General features: G+C 41.4%; 1 protein-coding gene across 3 annotated transcripts in view; it reads right to left on the bottom strand.

Moving 5' to 3' along the window:
* The window catches only part of LOC143933402 (chloride channel protein ClC-Kb-like), a 43,069-nt gene that overhangs the window by 1,985 nt on the left and 26,173 nt on the right, over positions 1 to 14,911 (bottom strand). For all 3 annotated transcript variants that reach the window (XM_077456285.1, XM_077456284.1, XM_077456286.1), the window contains exons 14-19: positions 14,555 to 14,624; positions 14,314 to 14,424; positions 12,962 to 13,175; positions 8,196 to 8,329; positions 6,600 to 6,697; positions 2,147 to 2,230 (exon numbers count right to left, since the gene is read on the bottom strand). In XM_077456285.1, coding sequence (XP_077312411.1) covers positions 2,147 to 2,230; positions 6,600 to 6,697; positions 8,196 to 8,329; positions 12,962 to 13,175; positions 14,314 to 14,424; positions 14,555 to 14,624 — 711 coding nt within the window. The remainder of the gene's footprint in view (positions 1 to 2,146; positions 2,231 to 6,599; positions 6,698 to 8,195; positions 8,330 to 12,961; positions 13,176 to 14,313; positions 14,425 to 14,554; positions 14,625 to 14,911) is intronic.

The following is a 14,911-nucleotide window of genomic DNA, read 5'->3' as shown; positions in this document are numbered from 1 at the left end:
GGAAAAGATTGTTTTTTTATATATATTTTCTGGGGATATTTATTATAGCAAAAAGTAAAAAATGATGCGTTTTTTTCAAAATTGTCACTTTTTTATGTTTATAGTGCAAAAAATAAAAACCGCAGAGGGGGGGGGCGGATCAAATACCACCAAAAGAAAGCTCTATTTGTGGGGGAAAAAAAGGACTTCAATGTTTATTTGGGAGCCACGTCGCACGACCGCGCAATTGTCAGTTAAAGCATCACAGTGCCAAATCGCAAAATGTGCTCTGGTCTTTGGCAAGCAAAATTGTCCAGGGCTTAAGCGGTTAATTTATTCATTTATTTATTTGTGCGGGGGGGTTTTTTTTTTTTTTACATTGCACAATACTGATTACATTTTTGAAATGTATATCATTGGTATTAACATTTGGCATTTTTTTTACAGCATCTTTGTGAAATTTTGTGCGATTTTTTTCCCATTAATTAATTTATTCATTTATTTTTGCATTTTTTTTGTTTGTTTTTTTGGCATTGCACAATAGTGATTATCACATTATTTCATTTTTTTTTTAATGTATATGCACTAAGATATCACTGGTAAAACACTGGTATTAATATTTGAAATTTTTTTCACAGCATCTTTGTGAAATTTTTGTGCGATTTTTTTTTTTTTTTCATTTATTTATTTATTTATTTGTGCATTTTTTTTGTTTTTGTTTTTTTGGCATTGCACAATAGTGATTATCACATTATTTAAATTTTTTAATGTATATGCACTACGTTATCACTGGTAGAACACTGGTATTAATATTTGAAATTTTTTTCACAGCATCTTTGTGAAATTTTTGTGCGATTTTTTTTATTTATTTATTTATTTATTTGTGCATTTATTTTTTTTATTTTTTTTGGCATTGCACAATAGTGATTATCACATTATTTCATTTTTTTTTTATGTATATGCACTAAGTTATCACTGGTATTAAAGGAAAAGTTTTTTTTTCACAGCATCTTTGTGAAATTTTTGTGCGATTTTTTTTTTTTTTCATTTATTTATTTATTTATTTGTGCATTTTTTTTGTTTTTGTTTTTTTGGCATTGCACAATAGTGATTATCACATTATTTAAATTTTTTAATGTATATGCACTACGTTATCACTGGTAGAACACTGGTATTAATATTTGAAATTTTTTTCACAGCATCTTTGTGAAATTTTTGTGCGATTTTTTTTATTTATTTATTTATTTATTTGTGCATTTATTTTTTTTATTTTTTTTGGCATTGCACAATAGTGATTATCACATTATTTCATTTTTTTTTTATGTATATGCACTAAGTTATCACTGGTATTAAAGGAAAAGTTATTTTTTCACAGCATCTTTGTGAAATTTTTGTGCGATTTTTTTTTTTTTTCATTTATTTATTTATTTATTTGTGCATTTTTTTTGTTTTTGTTTTTTTGGCATTGCACAATAGTGATTATCACATTATTTAAATTTTTTAATGTATATGCACTACGTTATCACTGGTAAAACACTGGTATTAATATTTGAAATTTTTTTCACAGCATCTTTGTGAAATTTTTGTGCGATTTTTTTTATTTATTTATTTATTTATTTGTGCATTTATTTTTTTTATTTTTTTTTGGCATTGCACAATAGTGATTATCACATTATTTCATTTTTTTTAATGTATATGCACTAAGTTATCACTGGTATTAAAGGAAAAGTTTTTTTTTCACAGCATCTTTGTGAAATTTTTGTGCGATTTTTTTTTTTTATTTATTTATTTATTTGTGCATTTTTTTTGCTTTTGTTTTTTTGGCATTGCACAATAGTGATTATCACATTATTTAAATTTTTTTAATGTATATGCACCAAGTTATCACTGGTAGAACACTGGTATTAATATTTGGCATTTTTTTCACAGCATCTTTGTGAAATTTTTGTGCGATTTTTTTTATTTATTTATTTATTTATTTGTGCATTTATTTATTTTTATTTTTTTGGCATTGCACAATAGTGATTATCACATTATTTCATTTTTTTTTAATGTATATGCACTAAGTTATCACTGGTATTAAAGGAAAAGTTTTTTTTTCACAGCATCTTTGTGAAATTTTTGTGCGATTTTACTGGATACAGAAGACCTTTCAGTAGACTCTTACCTCATGCAGGGAAGTCCAGGAGGAGAGCTGGAAAGTGACGGGATCAATGGTGCACCCCTCCGCCAACGTGCCGCCGCATGAAACCTGAAAAAGTGACAGCGCGAGGACCGCGAGGTCAGCGGAACATCACAGGAGAGCCACAAGGGGGCGCAATACCTTCCATAACAAATGTGCAGCCTGCATGGCTACCAACATTTACAGTTTATTCTTAGACAAATCTGCAATAAAAAAAATTCTATCTTTTTTTTTTCCTTTTCTGAGTCTCGTGATCAGAAGATCTCGCCTGTGTCAGCCAGTGGCAGGACCGTTTTTAAGACAGGGCAAAAGGGACAGCTGCCCCGGGCCCTACCATTGTAGTGGGGCCCAAAGCAGCTGCCACATACTTGCCAACTAGCCCAGTTTAAATTCCCTTGTTTCTTGAAGTTTTGGTCCCGTGCTGTGTCCCGATATCTCAGTATAAACTTCTGCTGCTGCTGCCCAGCTCTGCCCTTTTGCCATGTACAGGTGACTCACCTGCAGGCCCTGTGTTTACATGTAAATAACCTGCATTGATATGTAAACAGCGGCAGCGTTAATATTTAAATAGCTATGTATACCGTGTCCCCCTGAGGTCACATCCCACCATCATTTCTGCTGAATACTGCCCACTGGGGAGGTAAAGGAGCATGCTTGAAAGTCCTTCCTACAACTGTGGTCATTAAGCCTAACATCAGCTTGTTCTGCAAAAGTAATCAAATTGGAGGTGGAACCCTTCTTCAAAATAACATGGTGCCACAGCACCCTAAATTTTGGTGCATGTGAATATGCAGGCAGGCAGTGAGGAGATGATGTGCTGTAACCTTTAGCAACCAATCAGTGAGCGGTAATGCTGTGTCCTAACCTCTTGCAACCAACCAGTGAGCAGTAATAATGTGCAGTAACCTCTAACAACCAATTAGTGAGTGGTATAGATGTTCAGTAACCTCTAGCAATCAATCAGTGAGCAGTAATAATGTGCAGTAACCTCTAACAACCAATTAGTGAGTGGTATAGATGTTCAGTAACCTCTAGCAATCAATCAGTGAGCAGTAATAATGTGCAGTAACCTCTAACAACCAATTAGTGAGTGGTATAGATGTTCAGTAACCTCTAGCAATCAATCAGTGAGCAGTAATAATGTGCAGTAACCTCTAACAACCAATTAGTGAGTGGTATAGATGTTCAGTAACCTCTAGCAATCAATCAGTGAGCAGTATTGATGTACCGTAATCTCTAGCAACTTATCAACAAGCAGAAGACGTGTGCTGTAACATCTAGAAAATAACAGTGAGCCATAATGTGTGCTGTACCCTCTAGCAGCCAATCAGTGAGCGGTAATGATACACAGAAACCTCTGGCAACCAAACGCAATCGCTGCCTGATCTGATTCAGTAAATTGATTTTGAGTTTAGCTGCTATTTATTGTATGTCTCAAAGCATGTGGAGAGCAAAATTGCATGGGGGGAGGGGGGCCCAAGAAAATGTTTGCCCAGGGTCCAATCAATATTAAAGACGGCCCTGGCCAGTGGCAGCTGCAGGGGAGAGGAGGGAGCTCATCTAAAGCTGCTCCCTCCCACCACTGGCTGACAGAGGGAGATGGAGATTTATGTGACCAGGCCGGAGTGGGCTGAGAATAGGTAAGTACGCTATATACATTCTTTCTTGCACAGGTTAGTCAGTATAGGTGTTAGGAGGGGGAGGGGACATTTTTAAAGACTAGTTAGGTTTAAGCTGGAATGGAGAAGACCCACCAGCGACACTTCCTAGAAAAATTCAGCATTGATGGACACTAGACATGTGCAATTCGTTTCCTTCCAAATTAGTTTTTCAACGAATTTCAACAAATTTGTTCATTCGGAAAAATCCGAGTGAATGAAAACCTGTTTAATTAATTTTTCCAAATATTTGTGGATTTGTAAATTCATAAATTTATAAATTCGAAATTCGAAAAAAAAATTGAAATTCGAAAATCTGAAATAATAACTGACTATTAAATTATAGCAATTGGAATTTCCTTTCAAAATTTGGCTGTTAGTGAAAGGAACGATCAGGAATTTATCCGAAGTTACGAACTGTCCGAAAATAACGAATGCCGCATCTAAACGAATGCAACGCAACTAATTAATAATAATAAATAAGAAGAATAATAATAATAAAAACGTTTTATTATTATTATGAATTCATTCCGTTCTATTCGTTTAGATGCGGCATTCGTTATTTCGGACAATTCGTAACTTCGGATAAATTCGTGTTCAGCCAAATTTGAAAGGAAATTCTAATACTTATAATTTATTAGTTATTATTTAGAATTTTCAGATTTTCGTTCTTTCTAATTTTTTGGATTTTTTTTCTTATTTTCGATTTTTCAGATTCACAAATTTACGAATTGCCATCGTAACAAATAACCCGAAAAACAAAAAAAAAATAAAAATTAATGAAAGGAAAATGAATTCGTTCATTCGGAAAAATCCGTAATTAATGAAAACCCGTTTAATGAATTTTTCCAAATATTTGTGGATTTGTAAATTCATAAATTTATAAATTCGAAATTCGAAAAAAAAATTTGAAATTCGAAAATCTGAAATAATAACTGACTATTAAATTATAGAAATTGGCGTTTCCTTTCAAATTTGGCTGTTAGTGAAAGGAACGATCAGGAATTTATCCGAAGTTACGAACTGTCCGAAAATAACGAATGCTGCATCTAAACGAATGCAACGCAACTAATTAATAATAATAAATAAGAAGAATAATAATAATAAAAACGTTTTATTATTATTATGAATTCATTCCGTTCTATTCGTTTAGATGCGGCATTCGTTATTTCGGACAATTCGTAACTTCGGATAAATTCGTGTTCAGCCAAATTTGAAAGGAAATTCCAATACTTATAATTTATTAGTTATTATTTAGAATTTTCAAATTTTCGTTCTTTCTAATTTTTTGGATTTTTTTTCTTATTTTCGATTTTTCAGATTCACAAATTTACGAATTGCCATCGTAACAAATAACCCGAAAAACAAAAAAAAAATAAAAATTAATGAAAGGAAAATGAATTCGTTCATTCGGAAAAATCCGTAATTAATGAAAACCTGTTTAATTAATTTTTCCAAATATTTGTGGATTTGTAAATTCATAAATTTATAAATTCGAAATTCGAAAAAAAAATTGAAATTCGAAAATCTGAAATAATAACTGACTATTAAATTATAGCAATTGGAATTTCCTTTCAAAATTTGGCTGTTAGTGAAAGGAACGATCAGGAATTTATCCGAAGTTACGAACTGTCCGAAAATAACGAATGCCGCATCTAAACGAATGCAACGCAACTAATTAATAATAATAAATAAGAAGAATAATAATAATAAAAACGTTTTATTATTATTATGAATTCATTCCGTTCTATTCGTTTAGATGCGGCATTCGTTATTTCGGACAATTCGTAACTTCGGATAAATTTGTGTTCAGCCAAATTTGAAAGGAAATTCTAATACTTATAATTTATTAGTTATTATTTAGAATTTTCAGATTTTCGTTCTTTCTAATTTTTTGGATTTTTTTTCTTATTTTCGATTTTTCAGATTCACAAATTTACGAATTGCCATCGTAACAAATAACCCGAAAAACAAAAAAAAAATAAAAATTAATGAAAGGAAAATGAATTCGTTCATTCGGAAAAATCCGTAATTAATGAAAACCTGTTTAATTAATTTTTCCAAATATTTGTGGATTTGTAAATTCATAAATTTATAAATTCGAAATTCGAAAAAAAAAAATTGAAATTCGAAAATCTGAAATAATAACTGACTATTAAATTATAGAAATTGGAATTTCCTTTCAAAATTTGGCTGTTAGTGAAAGGAACGATCAGGAATTTATCCGAAGTTACGAACTGTCCGAAAATAACGAATGCCGCATCTAAACGAATGCAACGCAACTAATTAATAATAATAAATAAGAAGAATAATAATAATAAAAACGTTTTATTATTATTATGAATTCATTCCGTTCTATTCGTTTAGATGCGGCATTCGTTATTTCGGACAATTCGTAACTTCGGATAAATTTGTGTTCAGCCAAATTTGAAAGGAAATTCCAATTCTTATAATTTATTAGTTATTATTTAGAATTTTCAAATTTTCGTTCTTTCTAATTTTTTGGATTTTTTTTCTTATTTTCGATTTTTCAGATTCACAAATTTACGAATTGCCATCGTAACAAATAACCCGAAAAACCCCAAAAAAATAAAAATGAATGAAAGGAAATTTTTTATTTTTTTTTTGGCAGTGCACACATGTCTAATGGACACCGCTGGTGGTAGGTGATCATTTTTGTTATTTTATTGGATGCCGGGTGGAAGCCAATTTTCTTAACGGGGGGAGAAATGGAAAAAATAATTTCACAGCAGATTAGGCGGATGGTGACCCTCACTCACCTTGTGGTCGGGGGTGGTGGGCTCCTGCTGGGGGTCTTGTGTCTCCAGGAATCGGATCAGCTGAGAGCGCTTCACGGTTCCCGCCAGGATCCGGGACTCTGCGGAGAGGTCACACACTCGGCTCTCATTCTACTCATCCATATTTATTCTTCAAGTATTACTAAAAAATCTCTACAGAGTCTTCTCTACACTGGAAACTTTATTCTATATTCCTACTGGATCCGGAGAGGATCTTTGGGGTGAGGGGGGTCAATGAAAAGGTCCCGGGGTAAGGAGCGGTCTCTACCAAGGTTCCACCAGACTTTATCACCCCCGGACAGAGATCTCCTATTACATCTCATGGTGATTCTAATAACATGCTCTGCTGAGCCCCGAGGAAGGGGGAGGCCTTTCCCCTGAAACGCGTTGGGTGTCACTGATGCTTTCAAAAAGCCCCCCAAGTGATATGAACTTTTTGTACTTGGCGCTCCTCAATACCCACCCTCGGGGGCTTCTCTAAGTCAGCCTCTCTCAACCTTTTAACCCTGGGGGGAATTTTCAGGTCTCGAGGAACCCTTGCTAAAACTAGCAACCTCTGGAGGAACCCTGGTTGAGAATGGCCGCATTAGTGTGATGGTCAGTAAGAGGAACGGTCCTTGCACTTGTGGCCATTGGGAAGAATTACCTCCTTACAGAGAGCTAAAAAGATCAATGGTGTGAGTGGGAACTTATCTCAGAGGCAGAAATTGCCCAATGCTGAAGGAACCCCTACAACCTCTGGAGGAACCCTAGGGCTCCAGAGCACCCTGGTTGAGAATCACTGCTCTAAGTGAACCTGTGATGAAACCATGAATAGGAAATGAGCTTCTTAGCAGAAAACCATTTAGTTCCAAAGAAAACTTCTCTGGAGGAAATCTACACTCTACTCTACCCCAAGGTGACTCCTCTACCCATCCTGCAGTGGTCCTCCATCCCTGTATACCAACATGGAGCTTTTACACCCCTGACCAATGTACAATATCCTAAACCACAACTACCTTACCTATTGTGCCACCCACATGGCACCCCAATGCCAGGAATAAGGGGAGGAGGTGGAGGGACCACATATTCCATGTTGTCCAAGAGTCCACCATCCACCTTACTTTGGTCCTCCACCCACCCAGTATATCTGTATACCAACATGGAGCTTATACACCCCTGACAAATGTACGATATCTGAATCCCCAAATCCTTCACTTATTGTGCCACCCACATGGCACCCCAATGTCAGGAATAAGGGGAGAAGGGGGAGGGACCACATATTCCATGTTGTCCAAGAGTCCACCATCCACCTTACTTTGGTCCTCCCCCCACAGTATATCGGTATACCAACATGGAGCTTATACACCCCACCCCCTACAAATGTACGATATCTGAATCTGAAAAGCTCTTACTTATTACTTGGCACCCCAATGGCAGGAATAAGGGGAGGGGGAGCACGTATTCCTGGCTGCATTGGTCCACCCCACCCCCCCAGAATATCCGTATTCCGACATGGAGCTCATACACCCGTGACAAATGTACGATATCTGAACCCCCAAATCCTTTACTTATAGTACCACCCAACTGTACACTTACCTGAGTTGTCAACCACTGGATACTCCAAGTATTCAGATGATGTTACGACCCGGAGAACATCTTCGAAGCTCGCGTCCTTCGCCAAGACCTCCAGATCGGTCTTCATGAACTCCTGGGTGTTCACCTTGTAGGAGCTGGAGGGGCGTCACAAACATCGGAGTAAGGGAGGGGAGACAAGGGTTACCCAGATGGAAGGTTCCATCAAAGCCACCCAACCACAAGTTATGAACCCCACCAAGTCAATTTACCAGCAGTGAGATAATTCTCCCTCTGTTATAGAAATGTGAACATTGAAAGGAAGAGTTCCAGCACATGCAGGGATGCTTAGAGGGGTCACTCCACCCAAAGGTGGCATTTCATGGTTTGCCGGCTGCTGGAGAGTGAGAACACATGATGGTTCCTTCTCGTTGGGTCCACACGCTTCATTATTATAGATGCCAACCATCACCCATTGTGGCCTTCTGTCCCGCCAATGCTCTGTCCTGGGATCACGGACCTTTCCTGGGTTATGCATATGTGGAGTAACTCGAAAGGGCAGTAATTGCAGGGATCAGGGCTGTAAGTAAGCATATTTAGAGGTGAGGGGCTGGGGACAACCCGTAAAGTGGACATGATGGGTGGTCTCCGCCTAGTAAAAGGCGGGGTCTGATTGGTCTAAACCTGTAAAGGGGATATGATGGGTGGTCTCCGCCTAGTAAAAGGCGGAGTCTGAGTGGTATAAACCTGTAAAGGGGATATGATGGGTGGTCTCCGCCTAGTAAAAGGCGGAGTCTGAGTGGTATAAACCTGTAAAGGGGATATGATGGGTGGTCTCCGCCTAGTAAAAGGCGGAGTCTGAGTGGTATAAACCTGTAAAGGGGATATGATGGGTGGTCTCCGCCTAGTAAAAGGCGGGGTCTGAGCGGTATAAACCTGTAAAGGAGGTATGATGGGTGGTCTCCGCCTAGTAAAAGGCGGGGTCTGATTGGTATAAACCTGCAAAGGGGATATGATGGGTGGTCTCCGCCTAGTAAAAGGCGGGGTCTGAGTGGTATAAACCTGTAAAGGGGATATGATGGGTGGTCTCCGCCTAGTAAAAGGCGGGGTCTGATCGGTATAAACCTGTAAAGGGGATATGATGGGTGGTCTCCGCCTAGTAAAAGGCGGGGTCTGATCGGTATAAACCTGTAAAGGGGACATGATGGGTGGTCTCCGCCTAGTAAAAGGCGGGGTCTGATTGGTCTAAACCTGTAAAGGGGATATGATGGGTGGTCTCCGCCTAGTAAAAGGCGGGGTCTGATCGGTCTAAACCTGTAAAGGGGATATGATGGGTGGTCTCCGCCTAGTAAAAGGCGGGGTCTGAGCGGTATAAACCTGTAAAGGAGATATGATGGGTGGTCTCCGCCTAGTAAAAGGCGGGGTCTGAGCGGTATAAACCTGTAAAGGAGATATGATGGGTGGTCTCCGCCTAGTAAAAGGCGGGGTCTGATCGGTATAAACCTGTAAAGGAGATATGATGGGTGGTCTCCGCCTAGTAAAAGGCGGGGTCTGATCGGTATAAACCTGTAAAGGGGATATGATGGGTGGTCTCCGCCTAGTAAAAGGCGGGGTCTGAGTGGTATAAACCTGTAAAGGGGATATGATGGGTGGTCTCCGCCTAGTAAAAGGCGGGGTCTGAGCGGTATAAACCTGTAAAGGAGATATGATGGGTGGTCTCCGCCTAATAAAAGGCGGGGTCTGATTGGTCTAAACCTGTAAAGGGGATATGATGGGTGGTCTCCGCCTAGTAAAAGGCGGGGTCTGAGCGGTATAAACCTGTAAAGGAGATATGATGGGTGGTGTCCGCCTAGTAAAAGGCGGGGTCTGATTGGTCTAAACCTGTAAAGGGGATATGATGGGTGGTCTCCGCCTAGTAAAAGGCGGGGTCTGAGCGGTATAAACCTGTAAAGGAGATATGATGGGTGGTCTCCGCCTAGTAAAAGGCGGGGTCTGATCGGTATAAACCTGTAAAGGAGATATGATGGGTGGTCTCCGCCTAGTAAAAGGCGGGGTCTGATCGGTATAAACCTGTAAAGGGGATATGATGGGTGGTCTTCGCCTAGTAAAAGGCGGGGTCTGATTGGTATAAACCTGTAAAGGGGATATGATGGGTGGTCTCCGCCTAGTAAAAGGCGGGGTCTGATTGGTATAAACCTGTAAAGGGGATATGATGGGTGGTCTCCGCCTAGTAAAAGGCGGAGTCTGAGTGGTATAAACCTGTAAAGGGGATATGATGGGTGGTCTCCGCCTAGTAAAAGGCGGGGTCTGAGCGGTATAAACCTGTAAAGGAGGTATGATGGGTGGTCTCCGCCTAGTAAAAGGCGGGGTCTGATTGGTATAAACCTGCAAAGGGGATATGATGGGTGGTCTCCGCCTAGTAAAAGGCGGGGTCTGAGTGGTATAAACCTGTAAAGGGGATATGATGGGTGGTCTCCGCCTAGTAAAAGGCGGGGTCTGATCGGTATAAACCTGTAAAGGGGATATGATGGGTGGTCTCTGCCTAGTAAAAGGCGGGGTCTGATCGGTATAAACCTGTAAAGGGGATATGATGGGTGGTCTCCGCCTAGTAAAAGGCGGGGTCTGATCGGTATAAACCTGTAAAGGGGATATGATGGGTGGTCTCCGCCTAGTAAAAGGCGGGGTCTGATCGGTATAAACCTGTAAAGGGGATATGATGGGTGGTCTCCGCCTAGTAAAAGGCGGGGTCTGATCGGTATAAACCTGTAAAGGGGATATGATGGGTGGTCTCCGCCTAGTAAAAGGCGGGGTCTGAGTGGTATAATCCTGTAAAGGGGATATGATGGGTGGTCTCCGCCTAGTAAAAGGCGGGGTCTGAGCGGTATAAACCTGTAAAGGAGATATGATGGGTGGTCTCCGCCTAATAAAAGGCGGGGTCTGATTGGTCTAAACCTGTAAAGGGGATATGATGGGTGGTCTCCGCCTAGTAAAAGGCGGGGTCTGAGCAGTATAAACCTGTAAAGGAGATATGATGGGTGGTGTCCGCCTAGTAAAAGGCGGGGTCTGATTGGTCTAAACCTGTAAAGGGGATATGATGGGTGGTCTCCGCCTAGTAAAAGGCGGGGTCTGAGCGGTATAAACCTGTAAAGGAGATATGATGGGTGGTCTCCGCCTAGTAAAAGGCGGGGTCTGATCGGTATAAACCTGTAAAGGAGATATGATGGGTGGTCTCCGCCTAGTAAAAGGCGGGGTCTGATCGGTATAAACCTGTAAAGGGGATATGATGGGTGGTCTTCGCCTAGTAAAAGGCGGGGTCTGATTGGTATAAACCTGTAAAGGGGATATGATGGGTGGTCTCCGCCTAGTAAAAGGCGGGGTCTGATTGGTATAAACCTGTAAAGGGGATATGATGGGTGGTCTCCGCCTAGTAAAAGGCGGAGTCTGAGTGGTATAAACCTGTAAAGGGGATATGATGGGTGGTCTCCGCCTAGTAAAAGGCGGGGTCTGAGCGGTATAAACCTGTAAAGGAGGTATGATGGGTGGTCTCCGCCTAGTAAAAGGCGGGGTCTGATTGGTATAAACCTGCAAAGGGGATATGATGGGTGGTCTCCGCCTAGTAAAAGGCGGGGTCTGAGTGGTATAAACCTGTAAAGGGGATATGATGGGTGGTCTCCGCCTAGTAAAAGGCGGGGTCTGATCGGTATAAACCTGTAAAGGGGATATGATGGGTGGTCTCTGCCTAGTAAAAGGCGGGGTCTGATCGGTATAAACCTGTAAAGGGGATATGATGGGTGGTCTCCGCCTAGTAAAAGGCGGGGTCTGATCGGTATAAACCTGTAAAGGGGATATGATGGGTGGTCTCCGCCTAGTAAAAGGCGGGGTCTGATCGGTATAAACCTGTAAAGGGGATATGATGGGTGGTCTCCGCCTAGTAAAAGGCGGGGTCTGATCGGTATAAACCTGTAAAGGGGATATGATGGGTGGTCTCCGCCTAGTAAAAGGCGGGGTCTGAGTGGTATAATCCTGTAAAGGGGACATGATGGGTGGTCTCCGCCTAGTAAAAGGCGGGGTCTGATCGGTATAAACCTGTAAAGGGGACATGATGGGTGGTCTCCGCCTAGTAAAAGGCGGGGTCTGAGCGGTATAAACCTGTAAAGGGGATATGATGGGTGGTCTCCACCTAGTAAAAGGCGGGGTCTGAGTGGTATGATCCTGTAAAGGGGACATGATGGGTGGTCTCCGCCTAGTAAAAGGCGGGGTCTGATCGGTATAAACCTGTTAAGGGGATATGATGGGTGGTCTCCGCCTAGTAAAAGGCGGGGTCTGATTGGTCTAAACCTGTAAAGGGGATATGATGGGTGGTCTCCGCCTAGTAAAAGGCGGGGTCTGATCGGTATAAACCTGTAAAGGGGATATGACGGGTGGTCTCCGCCTAGTAAAAGGCGGGGTCTGAGTGGTATAATCCTGTAAAGGGGATATGATGGGTGGTCTCCGCCTAGTAAAAGGCGGGGTCTGACCGGTATAAACCTGTAAGCTGGGCATTATCTGGCTAAATGCTGACTGTGGGCGGGGCTATAATGTTGGTAAGGATGCATTATAAGGACTCCCACCATCCCTACTAAGATACATATATATTTATATCATGGAAATTGTAATATGAGAAATGGAAACACATGGAGCCCCAAAGTGGGTGGGAACAGAGTCAGATCTATGGCAGACGCCAGGAGTGACTCCACCCATATTGAATGAATCTAATCGTCCTCAGTATGCCGTAGATGGCGTTCGCTCACTTTATCTGGCGGCTGCGGATTCGGGGGAGGTACGGAAGTTTCTTCACAATAATGGTTCCATCGTAGAAGGACGGCTGGAATTTCTGGGCGATGGCATTGGCCACCAGAACCGAGAGAATCACCGGGAGGATGTGCGCGATCTGACCGGTGGCTTCGAACGCCAGCAACGCCGTAGAGAGGCTGTGCGTCACTGCTCCGGAGTAAGCCGCCGCCCCTGAAAATACAGACCAGACCAAAAAGTCAGAGGACAGGACTTACTTAAAAGAGAACTCTGGGGGTCCTACAAGCATTAGTACCCACTGTGCCGAAGGTCCTACAAGCATTACTACCCACTGTGCCGAGGATCCTACAAGTATTACTGCCCATTGTGCCGAGGGTCCTACAACCATTACTATTCACTATGCCGAGGGTTCAATAAACATTCAATAAACATTACTACCCACTATGCTGAGGGTTCAATAAACATTACTACCCACTGTGCCAAAGGTGTCATAAACACTACTATCTACTGTGCCAAGGGTCCTACAAGCATTGCTATCCACTGTGCCAAGGGTTCTATAAACAGTTCTACCTACTGTGCCAAAGGTGTTATAAACATTACTATTTACTGTGCCACGGACCCAAAAAAATTACTAATCAGTGTTTCAAGAGTCCCGTAAACATTACAACCCACTGTGCCAATGGGTCTTACAAGCATTCCTATCCACTGTGCCAACGTGTCCCATAAACACTACTACCCACTGTGCCGAGGGCCCTACAAGCATTACTATCCACCTTGCCGATGGTCCTATAAACATTACTACCCACTGTGCCAACTGCCAAGGGTGCCATATACAATACTAGCCATTTGTACCAAGGGTCCCATAAACATTACTACCTACTGTACCCAGAGTGCCATATACATTACTACCCATTGTATCAAGGGTCCCCTAAACATTACTACCTACCATACCAAGGGTGATATAACCAATACTGACCACTGTGCTGAGGCTCCTATAACAATTCCTTCCCACTGTGCTAAGGGTTCCAAAACCAGTGTGCCAAGTGTCCCATAGGCAATACTACCCACTGTGCCAGGGGTCTTGTGCAGAACTGCTGCACTTCACCTTCTCTAAGGCGACATTATATTAATAGGTGTTGTTAGCGTGCTGTTTATGCAGACATAGGTGCAGCAACCATTCTCATGTATTACGCTGTAATTATTAGTTCTGCCATTAGGTGGCAGTGTTTAATGCTTGTATAATGAACTGCTCCCTCTAGTGGAACTATATGGTTATGATGTAATTTTCTGTCAGCCATGTGCCCATCGCCAGACTGTCATTTCTGCAGTAACTTCCTGTCGATCATCCCACCTGCCAGTGCGTATCCCCCGGGGATGATGGGATTGGTCACTCCGTCTGTTGTGATGCCTCCTGGGAATATGTACGCCACGATTTCTCCCGTGAAGCGCCCGATAGCGGCCCCTGCGGACGATAAGATATGAGTGTCGGTATTTGATCGAACGAATGCAATCTGCCTCCTGTTTGGGGATCGTTGTGACTGCTGTTCAGGCCGACACAGAGCAGCACAGAACCCCCTCCACAGACGGCTCACCATATATGAAGACCGGCATGAAGTACCCGGCGGGCATGGGCAGCGTGGTCGCCAATGTAAACATCCAAAACTGGAAGAGAGAAGAGAAAAAAATGAGGATGGTCCAGGATTGTGATGTAATATGATGATGTCATATGGTGACGTCACTATATATATATATAACCAGAGGTCACTTTGTCCTCCTTGTAGGTGAGACCTGAAGAGTCTGACTCCTCATTGGATGGATTTCTGGGATCTTGTTAGAGTTCAGTTATCACATCATTCATGGGACTATTCACAGGAGAATGTTTGGTGAAAGTCACATTCACAGCTTTATATTATAATATTCCCATTATTATTACTTTATGAAAGCTGACA

This window comes from Lithobates pipiens, unplaced genomic scaffold, assembly GCF_037356315.1.
Source record: "Lithobates pipiens isolate NorthernLeopardFrog02 unplaced genomic scaffold, aLitPip1_a1.2 Scaffold_27, whole genome shotgun sequence".
NCBI lineage: Eukaryota > Metazoa > Chordata > Amphibia > Anura > Ranidae > Lithobates > Lithobates pipiens.
The sequence above is the reverse complement of the archived record's forward strand: the minus strand, read 5'-3'. Positions and strand labels throughout refer to the sequence as shown.